Genomic DNA, 11,487 nt, shown 5'->3' with positions numbered 1-11,487 from the left:
GGCATTCCTGCATTTTGTAGGCTTGGTTTTTTCCACAAAACACAAACAAACATAGCCCACAAGCCACAGTGAACAAGCAGCATAGCGCACAAATTCAATTCAATCAATATGAGACTTATTTGTCACCTACATCAAACAATTAATGTTATGATAAATTCCGTAAAACGACAGGAATGGGATCCAGACTGGGCACCCTCTATCAGCCTGGGTCAGACCGAGTGTAAAGCTGCTACCACAGCCAGATTTGATCGGTTAAGAGAGAGAGCGATATCAAAACAGCCACGAAAAGTCTCGCATATATGTGCCCAAGGGTTGTATTGAAGCAATCAGGTGATGAATAAATGTTTTCCACTATGTTGTTTGCAATGTTTGTTTGTTTTGTTTTTTTGTTGCATTGTTGATTTGTTTTTCACCGAAGCAGCTAATAAAACATAATTGATTTTTATAATTTTGCCTCTTTCTTGTAAGATTTTATAACAGCATGAAACAATAATGGCAGTTATAAGTAAAGACAATAAATTGAATGAATTACGAAACACTTATTTTTTTCTATTGGATCTGAAAATGTTGTTTAATACTACAACCTGAAATGATAAATAGATGTGTTTGCCTGTACAGAAGTAAAGGAAAATAAACAACAGCTGTGAAATGGAATAGTCCAAATCACCAAAGTAAACTGGACCTGGGCTTGTTGGAGGGATCTGAAGTTACTAAACATTTTGTGAGTGTATGCACTGACACTTAGGACCATATAATAATAAATATGTGCGTGATGAAAGTTGGGCAGCATGCTAACGTCCTTACTCCACTCTGTCTTCTCGTATGGGTCTGACCTCTTTTACTCTTTGATTTTTAATTTTCTCGTACTTTTTTTTTGCCTTTTCGTCAAGTCTGTCTTTCCGTACGGACCTGGCCGAGTTCTCTCGTCGTGGTTGTACAGGAATTGTTTTGGGGCAAGTCAAAATGTCAAGTAGGGATTAAACCGCAGAATTAATGATTACCAGTGCTGGAAATACTAGCTCTTAATGCAGTGTTTTGATTTTGTTGCCACTGGTACCTGCAATGCGCGAAAGTCTGTCTGGTAAAATGTGAAGTCTGTCAATCTCTATACATTGTACTGCAGGTTTGAGACGGACAGACTCTCAACCCTCACCCACCCCTCCCCAGAGACGTTGTTTCAGACATTGACCCCAACACACCTCTCACCCCTCCCCCCTCACCATCCCCAATCCAGACTCAACGACCACCATCACACCTCTCACCCGTCTTTCCTCCCTCCCTGGAACTCAGAATACACACTCAGGATGTGAGCCAACCGGTTTCAGAAAGACAAGTCCATGAAAGCCCCTGTACCAGATGGAGTTTCACCACTCCTTGCCTCAAACATCCTGCAAACATCTCGACCGCCCAGGAACTTATGCCAGGGTCCTGTTTGTTTACTTTGTGCTTGAATTCTCTCCTCCAAACTCTCCCAGCTCAGCATGTCACCAGCTTCCTGACAGACAGGAAGCAGCAAGTGAGGCTGGGGGAGATCACCTCTGAAACTCGGTCCTCTCACCACTGTTGCTCCTGCTGTACACCAATGACTGCGCCTCCAAGAACTCGGCTGTTAACTGCTAAAATTTGCAGATGACACCACCGTCCATTGGGGCCTCATTCAGGATGGTGATGAGTCTGCAGGTTTCCAGGACTTCTAGTGCTATTCTTAGATAATTCTCAGATAATTTCCTTAAAGGCCCCATCCCATTTCACACTGTTTCAACTGTTTGTTTTTTTTTACTTGTCGTGCATTATGAATTTTGACCAACACACATTCTTGTATTTATATCATGTTGTAATGATACAAAGTTTTCCCAGTCTTGTATTTTGAGTTTTACCTCTTTGATTTTCATCTCAACATACTGGGGTGCCTCTTCTATGTCACCTTGACCTTCTTTTGAGTTCATTCTGACTGCACGTTTGAAGATGGCTCTCTCCTCTGCGCTGCCTGTAGGGAAATATGGCATGTGCTGTGTGAAGCGGGCATGATTGGAGGCAAAACTAAACTCAAAAAACAACGTTATTGATTAACTATAGAATGTACAAAACTGAACTGGGAGTTACTGGAAACTAGACAAGCAGGCAGAACACACAGCTGAAGAATGAGGGAGATCACCGACGGGGGGATGGAGGGATTCGGGACAGAGAGAAGACACATGGGGAACACGACTGAACACAATCCACTAATGAGACAGGTAAAGCACAGCTGAACATTGAACACACATGATAAGAGAGTGACAAACTGAAACAGGAAGTAGGAGAAACAACTACACACTGAGATGCAGACAGATAAACCCAGGGAACAGAGGGAGGAGAGAGAGGGGCAGAGAGCCAGGGACAAGAGACAGAGTGCCACACAGAGACATGCCACAGAAGCAGAGACTGACCTAACTGGGAGCTGAGGGAAGGACAGAGAGACACAAGACAAAATGGCATATATATGCCATAGAAACAAGACAAAAACATGAACAGGACCAATTAAAAACCAAGAAAACCTAAACTAGAAATACTGATAAACTCAAGATCGTAAGCAAACTGAGCTAGGAAACATAATAAACTTGTTTGTGTTGTCTGGGATCATTTGAACTGAAACTGCCTTTAGCAGTTCTACTAGAATGTTACCAAACAGTTATCCAAATAATAAAGCTATTGATGTCCAGTTGACACGAGCAATGCAAATGAGCATTGTATGTTTGTTTTACCTTCCCTGTGCTTGTAGCTGTCAGTGATATCAACCCTTTTCCAGGAGTCAACAGCCTTGGTAGAGATGCTCTGACCCACTGACATGGAGTCAGTGTACATTTTCTTCTTTGAACCGTTAGTACTGATCTGAGAAAAGTAACATCAAAACAGAAAATTGTCAATACTTTGTGCAAGACTGCATAATTTAATAAGCTAAAGCCACTGGTAAATCTGCACTTATGTTTGTCAGTCAGAATAACCTTTGCGTTGAAGTTGTCGCCATTAAATTGTAGACGATGTAAGTGTGATCTCTGTTTGCATTTGGGATGTTGAATGAGTTTGAAGGGGTAGCCCAGAGAAATATAGAGTGAACATTGGGCTCCTTAATGGTCTTACATCTTGTCAATTAACAACAACATCCATCCATTTTCGCAGGGGGCAGCAACCTAACCCACTGCTTAACACTTGGCTGCGAACCACTCCAGTGTGAGCTGGAGGCCACCACCTGATGAAGCCAACAGAACCATCCTCAAAAAACAGAGATTAAATTTTGAGTCTGCCCAAGTGGAAGCCTTCTGCCACTTCGCTAAGCCTAGAAATTCTGTGAATAAAAATTATGAACAGAATTGGTGACAAAAGGCAACACTGGCTGTCCAACACCCAATGGGAACGAGACAGGGTAAAGAGCTGCTCTAGTGTTCCGCGACAGGGATGAACCTTGTGAGATCCTTTGGGTGGCGCTGTCACTTGGTGTTCGCGCTCTCTGCAGTAGAGTATTGTGTCGTGTTCAAACACACAGTGGTGTTTTTGTGTAGTTTATCTGCGTAGCAATTTAATCAAAGAATGCTTATTTCATAGTATAATCTTAACATGCTTCATTCGAAGCAATTTAGAGTCCAAGTATTCACTCGCTGTGTCTTTAGGGTTTCACTTACTTAGCTTGCAGCCGAGTCGCTAGCAGCAGGGCCTCTTCACCTGTTCATCCTGCACTTTCCTGCTCCTTGTGTCAGATGTTTAGTTACTGCTTGGCAGTAATGATACTTGTAACAAATGTAGCCAATTTGCAGGTCTGGAGACCAGGATCACTGAACACCACCAAGCTGTTCATGTGTCTACCTGCTTTTCCCGATTCAGCGACACACCCACCGGTGGTCAAACTCTGGTAATTGGTGATTCTGTTCTGAGGCGTGAAGCTAGAGACACCGGCAACCATAGTCAATTTTCTTCCAGGTGCCAGAGCAGGAGACATTGGAGGAAATTTAAAACTGCTGGCTAAGGGTAAACGTAAATTCAGTAAAATTATAATTCACGTCGGCAGTAATGACACCCGGTTACGCCAATCAGAGGTCACTAAAACCAATATTGAACCAATATTGTAGTTTTCTCTGGTCCCCTCCCCAATCAGACCAGGAGTGACATGTTTAGCCGCATGTTCTCCTTAAATTGCTGGCTGTCTGAGTGGTGTCTCAGAAACGATGTGGGCTTCATAGATAATTGGCAAACCTTCTGGAGGAAACCTGGTCTTGTTAGGAGAGACGGCATCCATCCCACTTTGGATGGATCAGCTCTCATTTCTAGAAATATGGACAAATTTATTAAACCCTTCAAAATATGACTATCCAGAGTTGGGACCAGGAAGCAGAGTTGCAGTCTTACACGCCTCTCTGCAGCTTCTCTCCTCCTGCTACCCCCCCAAAAACCCATCTCCATAGAGACTGTGTCAGCTCCCAAACAGACAAAAAACAAACTAAAAACCAGCATCAAACATAAACAATTACAAAGAAAGAACAATGCAGTATCCACATCTGAACCAAAGAGTAAAACAGTGAAATGTGGATTATTAAATATTAGGTCTCTCTGCTCCAAGTCACTGTTAGTACATGACTTAATAATTGAATTGAATAAATGAATTGAATAAATGAATCAACACCCCTGAGTCATTCTAACTTCCAGATATCTCGAAGCACAGGCCGAGGGGGCGGTGTGGCAGCAATTTTTCACACCAGCCTATTAATCAACGAAAAAACAACACAGACTTTTAATTCATTTGAAAACCTGATGCTTAGCCTTGTCCACCCCAGCTGTAAAACTCAGAAACCAGTCTTACTTGTTATCATATATCGTCCACCTGGGCCTTACACAGAGTTTCTGTCTGATTTCTCAGACTTTTTATCTGATTTAGTTCTGAGCTCAGATAAAATAATTATTGTGGGTGATTTTAACATCCATGTAGATGCTAAAAATGACAGCCTCAACATGGCATTTAATCTGTTATTAGACACAATTGGCTTCTCTCAAAATGTAAAAGAACCCACCCACCACTTTAATCACACTCTAGATCTTGTTTTAACATATGGCATAGAAACTGAACATTTAACAGTGTTTCCTGAACACTGTTTAAATTTACAATAATTGATTACACAGCAGTGGGGAGTAGACTTCATCACAGTAGATGTCTTTCTGAAAGTGCTGTAACTGAGTTTAAGAATATAATTCAGCCACTGTTCATCTTCAATGCCCTGTTGGTACAGGGCATTGAAGGGCATTAAACTTGCTGTATAAATTGAATTGAATTGAATTGAATTGAATGAAAAACACATTTACAAGAAGGAACAAAGAGCAGGCCGGCAACTGAATGAGGTAAGGATAATTTCAGATGTACTGGGAGTAAGGTACGTGAGGGAGGAAGGGTAGTGATAACAGACTGTGGAGGTGGTGGTGTAGACGCGGCGGCATTGGAGGTGCAACGACGGGAAGCGCGGGAAGAGGTGTAGGGGTGAGACTACAGACTTTGTAGAGGAAGGAAAATCGACAACATCCGACAAGCCTCAAGAACTAGAAAGGAGAAAAAGTCCGCGGAATATGCCAAGGAAGTGTGGCTGGACAGGAGTGTCGTGGGTCCGGTGATAGTTAGAATCTCGGATACAGGAAGGAGTAAATGTATATAAAGTTTTCATGATCGGCAGTGTGCGAGGAGTTGGTGAAGTGTAGGAAAAGAAAATTGTGGTTGGTGTGGAGGGTTGCAAGGTTGTAGAGATGGCTAGCAGGAAGGTTGTGTGAATGAGGTGCGGCGGGGGGCTGTGGCAATGCCGCTGGGAGCCGGGAAAAACAAACAAAAGTGGCAAATAGTGAAGGATAATAACAAAGGGTGATATCTAGAAAATTAGATTCTCTAAAAAAACTCAGGTACAGGGAGAAGCAAGAAGAAAAAAAAAAAAACAGAAGAGACAATAAGCACAGGATTCCAGAAAGACATGCAATGACTAGGAGTGAAAAAGGTGCGTACAAAGTCCCCAAAACAATGCGTTAAAAAAATTACCAATTAGGGAAAGGTAAGCATGTTAAAAAAAAAAAAGAAACATCCCGAAGAGTAAGGTTGCAGAGGGGGGAAGGAAACAACGGTGATGAAAGTAGGGGGGGATTTCAAGGAATGTTCTATGGGGTTCCAATAAGATGTTAAAAACAACAAGATCTGAGTGTGATTAAAGTGGGTGGGTGGGGTGTCTTTTATAATACAAATTTTGTAGAGAAGCCAAGGTTGTGATCTAATTACAGAATTAAATGGCCGCAAAAAAAAAAAAAATTAAAATGGCCCATGGGGTTGAAAAAAGGGGGGGAAGGGAGGGAGCTGTCAGTTTAATTTTTAGCATAGCTAAAACAAAAGTGGATGTTAAGCAATTCACAGGGGGGGGGAGAAGGACAGGCGGGGGGGGGGAAAACAACCGAAAGGGAAAAAACGGAAAGCGGGAAACGCAGGGGGAGGGGGGGGGGAAGAGGGGGGAAGGAGGATAGGGGGGAAAAAATAAAGGAAAAAAATAAAAAAAAAAAAAAAAAGAAAGAAAAAAAAAATAAAAAAAAAAAGGCAAAAAGAAAAAAAAAAAAAATTAAAAAAATAAGAAAAAGGAGGGGGGGGGGGGAGGTAAGGAATGAGGGGGAAAGGGGGGGGGGGGAAAATACTGAGGAAGCAAAATACGGAACACAAAGTGGGGGGAAAAAAAAAAAAAAAGGGGGGGAATCAGAACAATAAAAAGGAAAAGTGACGATGAGAAAATCAAAGGGGAGAAACAGGAAAAACGTCGGTGATGAGGTAAAAGAGTGGGCAAAAAAAAACAAAAGGGAGCCAAAAAGGTAGGGGGAGGGGGGGGGAGGGAACACAAAACGGATATAAAATGAAATAACAACGTAGGAAGACTGGTTTCCTTCTTCTGAGTTTTACAGGCTGGGGTGGACAAGGCTAAGCATCAGGTTTTCAAATGAATTAAAATGTGTGTTGTTTTTTTTTTGGTTTTGTTGTGTTTTTGTTTTTTGTTTGATTGATGATAGTGTAGGGCTGTGGTGGGAAAAAAACTTGCCTGCACGGAACCAACCGCACCCCGCTCGGCCTGTGCTTCGAGAATCTGGAAGTTAGAAGGACTCAGGGGTGTTGATTTCATTTATTCAATTCATATTCAATAATATAGTCAGTACAACAGGGACTGGAGCAGAGAGACCAAATTTAAAATCCACATTTCACGTGTTTACTCTTTGGTTCAGATGTGGATACGTATTGTCTTTCTTGTAATTGTTTATGTTAAGTTGTTTGTTGCTGGTTAGTTTGTTTTTTGTCTTTTTTGGAAGTGACACAGTCCCTATGGAGATGGGTTTTGGGGGGGGTAGCAGGAGGAGAGAAGCTGCAGAGAGCCGTGTAAGACTGCAACTCTGCTCCTGGTCCCAACTCTGGATAGTCATATTTTGAAGGGTTTAATAAATGTCCATATTTCTAGAAATGAGAGCTGATCCATCCAAAGTGGGATGGATGCCGCTCCCTAACAAGACCAGGTTTCCTCCAGAAGGTTGCCAATATCTATGAACCCACACGTTCGGAGACACACTCAGACAGCCAGCAATTTAAGGAGAACAGGCGGCTAAACATGTCACTCCTGGTCTGATTGGGGAGGGGACCAGAGAAAACTAAAATATTGGTTCAATATTGGTTTTAGTGACCTCTGATTGGCGTAACCGGTGTCATACTGCGAGACGTGAATTAAATTTTACTGAATTTACGTTTACCCTTAGCCAGCAGTTTTAAATTTCCTCCAATGTCTCCGCCTGCTCGGCACTGGAAGAAAATTGACTATGGTTGCCGGTGTCTCTAGCTTCACGCCTCAGAACAGAATCACAATACCAGAGTTTGACCACCGGTGGGTGTGTCGTGAATCGGGAAAAGCGGTAGACACATGAACAGCTTGGTGGTGTTCAGTGATCCTGGTCCCAGACCTGCAAATTGGCTACATTTGTTACAAGATCATTACGCCAAGCAGTAACTAAACACTGACACAATGAGCAGGAAAGGTGCAGGAGGAACAGGTGAAGAGGCCATGCGGCTAGCGACTCGGCTACAAGCTAAGTAAGTGAAACCCTAAAGACACAGCGAGTGAATACTTGGACCTAATTGCTTCGAATGAAGCAGGTTAAGATTATACTATGAAATAAGCATTCTTTGATTAAATGGCTACGCAGATAAACTACACAAAAACACCACTGTGTGTTTGAACACGACACAATACTCTACTGAAGAGAGCGCGAACACCAAGTGACAGCGCCACCAAAGGATCTCACAAGGTTCACCCTGTCGGGAACACTAGAGCAGCCTTTACCCTGTCTCGTTCCCATGGGTGTTGGACAGCAGTGTGCCTTGTCACCAATCTGTTCATAATTTTTATTCACAGAATTTCAGGCTTAGCGAAGTGGCAGAAGGCTTCCACTTGGGCAGACTCAAAATTTAATCTCTGTTTTTTTGAGGATGGTTCGTTGGCTTCATCAGGTGGTGGCCTCCAGCTCACACTGGAGTGGTTGGCAGCCAAGTGTTAAGCAGCGGTTAGGTTGCTGCCCCGGCGAAAATGGATGGATGTTGTTGTTAATTGACAAGATGTAGAACCATTAAGGAGCCCAAGTGCACTCTATATTCTCTGGGCTACCCTTCAAACTCATTCAACATCCCAAATGCAAACAAAGATCACACTTCATCGTCTACAATTTAATGGCGACAACTTCAACGCAAAGGTTATTCTGACTGACAAACAAAGTGCAGATTTACCAGTGGCTTAGCTTATAAATTATGCAGTCTTGCACAAAGTATTGACAATTTTCTGTTTTGATGTTACTTTTCTCAGATCAGTACTACGGTTCAAAGAAGAAAATTACACTGACTCCATGTCAGTGGGTCAGAGCATCTCTACCAAGGCTGTTGACTCCTGGAAAAGGGTTGATATCACTGACAGCTACAAGCACAGGGAAGGTAAAACAACATACAATGCTCATTGCATTGCTCGTGTCAACTGGACATCAATAGCTTTATTATTTGGATAACTGTTTGGTAACATTAGAGAACTGCTAAAGGCAGTTTCAGTTCAAATGATCCAGACAACACAAACAAGTTTATATGTTTCCTAGCTCAGTTTGCTACGATTTGAGTTTTACAGTATTCTAGTTTAGGTTTTCTTGGTTTTTAATTGGTCCTGTGCATGTTTTTGTCTTGTTTCAGGGCATATAATGCCATTTGGTCTTGTGTCTCTCGCCTCCCCCAGCTCCCAGTTAGGTCAGTCCTGCTTCTGTGGCGGTCTCTGTGTGGCACTCTGTCCTGTCCCTGGCTCTCGGCCCCTCTCTCCCCCTCTGTTCCCTGGGTTTCATCTGTCTGCATCTCAGTGTGGTGTGTTCTCCTACTTCCTGTTTCAGTTGGTCACCCTACAGTGTGGTTCAATGTTAAGCTGTGCTTTACCTGTCTCATTAGTGGATTGTGTTCAGTCGTGTTCCCCATGTGTCTTCCTCTGTCCCGAATCCCTCCATCCCCCCGTCGGTGATCTCCTCATTCTTCAGCTTGTGTGTCTGCCTGCTGTCTAGTTTCCAGTAACTCCCAGTTCAGTTTGTACATTCTATAGTTAATCAATAACGTTGTTTTTGAGTTTAGTTTTGCCTCCAATCATGCCGCTTCACACAGCACATGCCATATTTCCCTACAGGCAGCGCAGAGGAGAGAGCCATCTTCAACGTGCAGTCAGAGGAACTCAAAAGAAGGTCAAGGTGACATAGAAGAGGCACCCCAAGTATGTTGAGATGAAAATCAAAGAGGTAAACTCAAAATACAAGACTGGGAAAACTTGTATCATTACAACATGATATAAATACAAGAATGTGTGTTGTGGTCAAAATCAAATGCACGACAAGTAAAAACAAACAAACAGTTGAAACAGTGTGAAATGGGATGGGGCCTTTAAGGAAATTATCTGAGAATTATCTAAGAATAGAAACTAGAAGCCTGGAAACCTGCAGATCACATCACCATCCTGAATGAGGCCAATGACGGTGGTGTCATCTGCAAATTTTAGCAGTTAACAGCCGAGTTCTTGGAGGCGCAGTCATTGGTGTACAGCAGGAGCAACAGTGGTGAGAGGACCGAGTTTCAGAGGTGATCTCCCCCAGCCCACTTGCTGCTTCCTGTCTGTCAGGATGGGTGACATGCTGAGGCGGGAGAGTTTGGAGGAGAGAAATTCAAGCACAAAAGTAAACAAACAGGACCCTGGCATAAGTTCCTGGGCGGTCGAGATGTTGGCAGGATGTTGAGGCAAGGAGGGTGAAACTCCATTGGTAAGGGGCTTTCATGGACTGTCTTTCTGAAACAGTTGGCTCACATCCTGAGTGTGTATTCTGAGTTCCAGGGAGGAGGAAAGACGGGTGAGAGTGTGATGGTGGTCGTTGAGTCTGGATTGGGGATGGTGAGGGGGAGGGGTGAGAGGTGTGTTGGGGGTCAATGTCTGAAACAACGTCTCGGGGGAGGGGTGGGTGAGGGTTGAGAGTCTGTCCGTCTCAAACCTGCAGTACAATGTATAGAGATTGACAGACTTAACATTTACACGACAGACTTTCGCGCATTGCAGGTACCAGTGGCAACAAAACAAAACACTGCATAAGAGCTAGTATTTCCAGCACTGGTAACATTAATCTGCGGTTTTAATCCCTATTGCATTTGACTTGCCCCAAAAACAATTCTGTACAAAACGACGGAGAAACTCGGCAGGCGGTCCGTACGAAGACAGACTTGACGAAAAGGCAAAAAAAGTACGAGAAAAAAATCAAAGGAGTAAAAGGGTCAGACCCATACGAGAAACAGAGTGGAGTAAAGACGTTAGCATGCGCCCAACTTTCATCACGCACATATATTATATGGTCCTAAGGTCAGTGCATACACTCACAAAATGTTTAGTAACTTCAGACCCTCCAACAAGCCCAGGTCCAGTTTACTTTGGTGATTTGGACTATCTCCATTTCAAAGCTGTTTTTTATTTCCTTTACTTCTGTACAGGCAAACACATCTATTATCATTTCAGGTTGTAGTATTAAACAACATTTCAGATCCAATAGAAATAAAAAAGTGTTTCGTAATTCATCAATTTATGTCTTTACTTATAACTGCCATTATGTTTCATGCTGTTATAAAATCTTACAAGAAAGAGGCAAAATTATAAAAATCAATTATGTTTATTAGCTGCTTCGGTGAAAAACAAATCAACAATGCAACAAAAAACAAAAACAAACAACATTGCAAACACAAGTGGAAAACATTTATTCATCACCTGATGGCTTAATACAACCCTTGGGCACAAAGGCGAGACTTTTCGTGGCTGTTTGATATCGCTCTCTCCTTACCCGACAATCTGGCTGTGGTACAGCTTTACACTCGGTCTGACCCAGGCTGATAGAGGGTGCCCAGTCCGGGAAATACCATTCATG

At 42.8% G+C, this 11,487-nt stretch overlaps 2 protein-coding genes across 3 annotated transcripts in view; one reads left to right on the top strand and one right to left on the bottom strand.

Moving 5' to 3' along the window:
• Positions 1-1,747: 1,747 nt before the first annotated feature.
• LOC120715717 (protein-glutamine gamma-glutamyltransferase 2-like) overlaps positions 1,748-11,487 on the bottom strand; it is a 51,089-nt gene continuing 41,349 nt past the window's right edge. The window contains exons 12-13 of one of the 2 annotated variants that reach the window (XM_040002808.1): positions 2,742-2,868; positions 1,748-1,987 (exon numbers count right to left, since the gene is read on the bottom strand). In XM_040002808.1, coding sequence (XP_039858742.1) covers positions 1,791-1,987; positions 2,742-2,868 — 324 coding nt within the window. In that variant the 3' untranslated portion in view covers positions 1,748-1,790. The remainder of the gene's footprint in view (positions 1,988-2,741; positions 2,869-11,487) is intronic. The other variant, XM_040002809.1, reaches the window with a different exon arrangement.
• The window catches only part of LOC120715719 (protein-glutamine gamma-glutamyltransferase E-like), a 17,659-nt gene continuing 15,075 nt past the window's right edge, over positions 8,904-11,487 (top strand). Inside the window, exons 1-2 of the mRNA XM_040002812.1 lie at positions 8,904-8,998; positions 9,720-9,828. Of these exons, the coding sequence (XP_039858746.1) occupies positions 9,814-9,828 (15 nt within the window). The 5' untranslated portion in view covers positions 8,904-8,998; positions 9,720-9,813. The remainder of the gene's footprint in view (positions 8,999-9,719; positions 9,829-11,487) is intronic.

This window comes from Simochromis diagramma, unplaced genomic scaffold (genome assembly GCF_900408965.1).
Source record: "Simochromis diagramma unplaced genomic scaffold, fSimDia1.1 OVJJ01000457.1, whole genome shotgun sequence".
In the NCBI taxonomy this organism is placed as follows: domain Eukaryota; kingdom Metazoa; phylum Chordata; class Actinopteri; order Cichliformes; family Cichlidae; genus Simochromis; species Simochromis diagramma.
The sequence above is the reverse complement of the archived record's forward strand: the minus strand, read 5'-3'. Positions and strand labels throughout refer to the sequence as shown.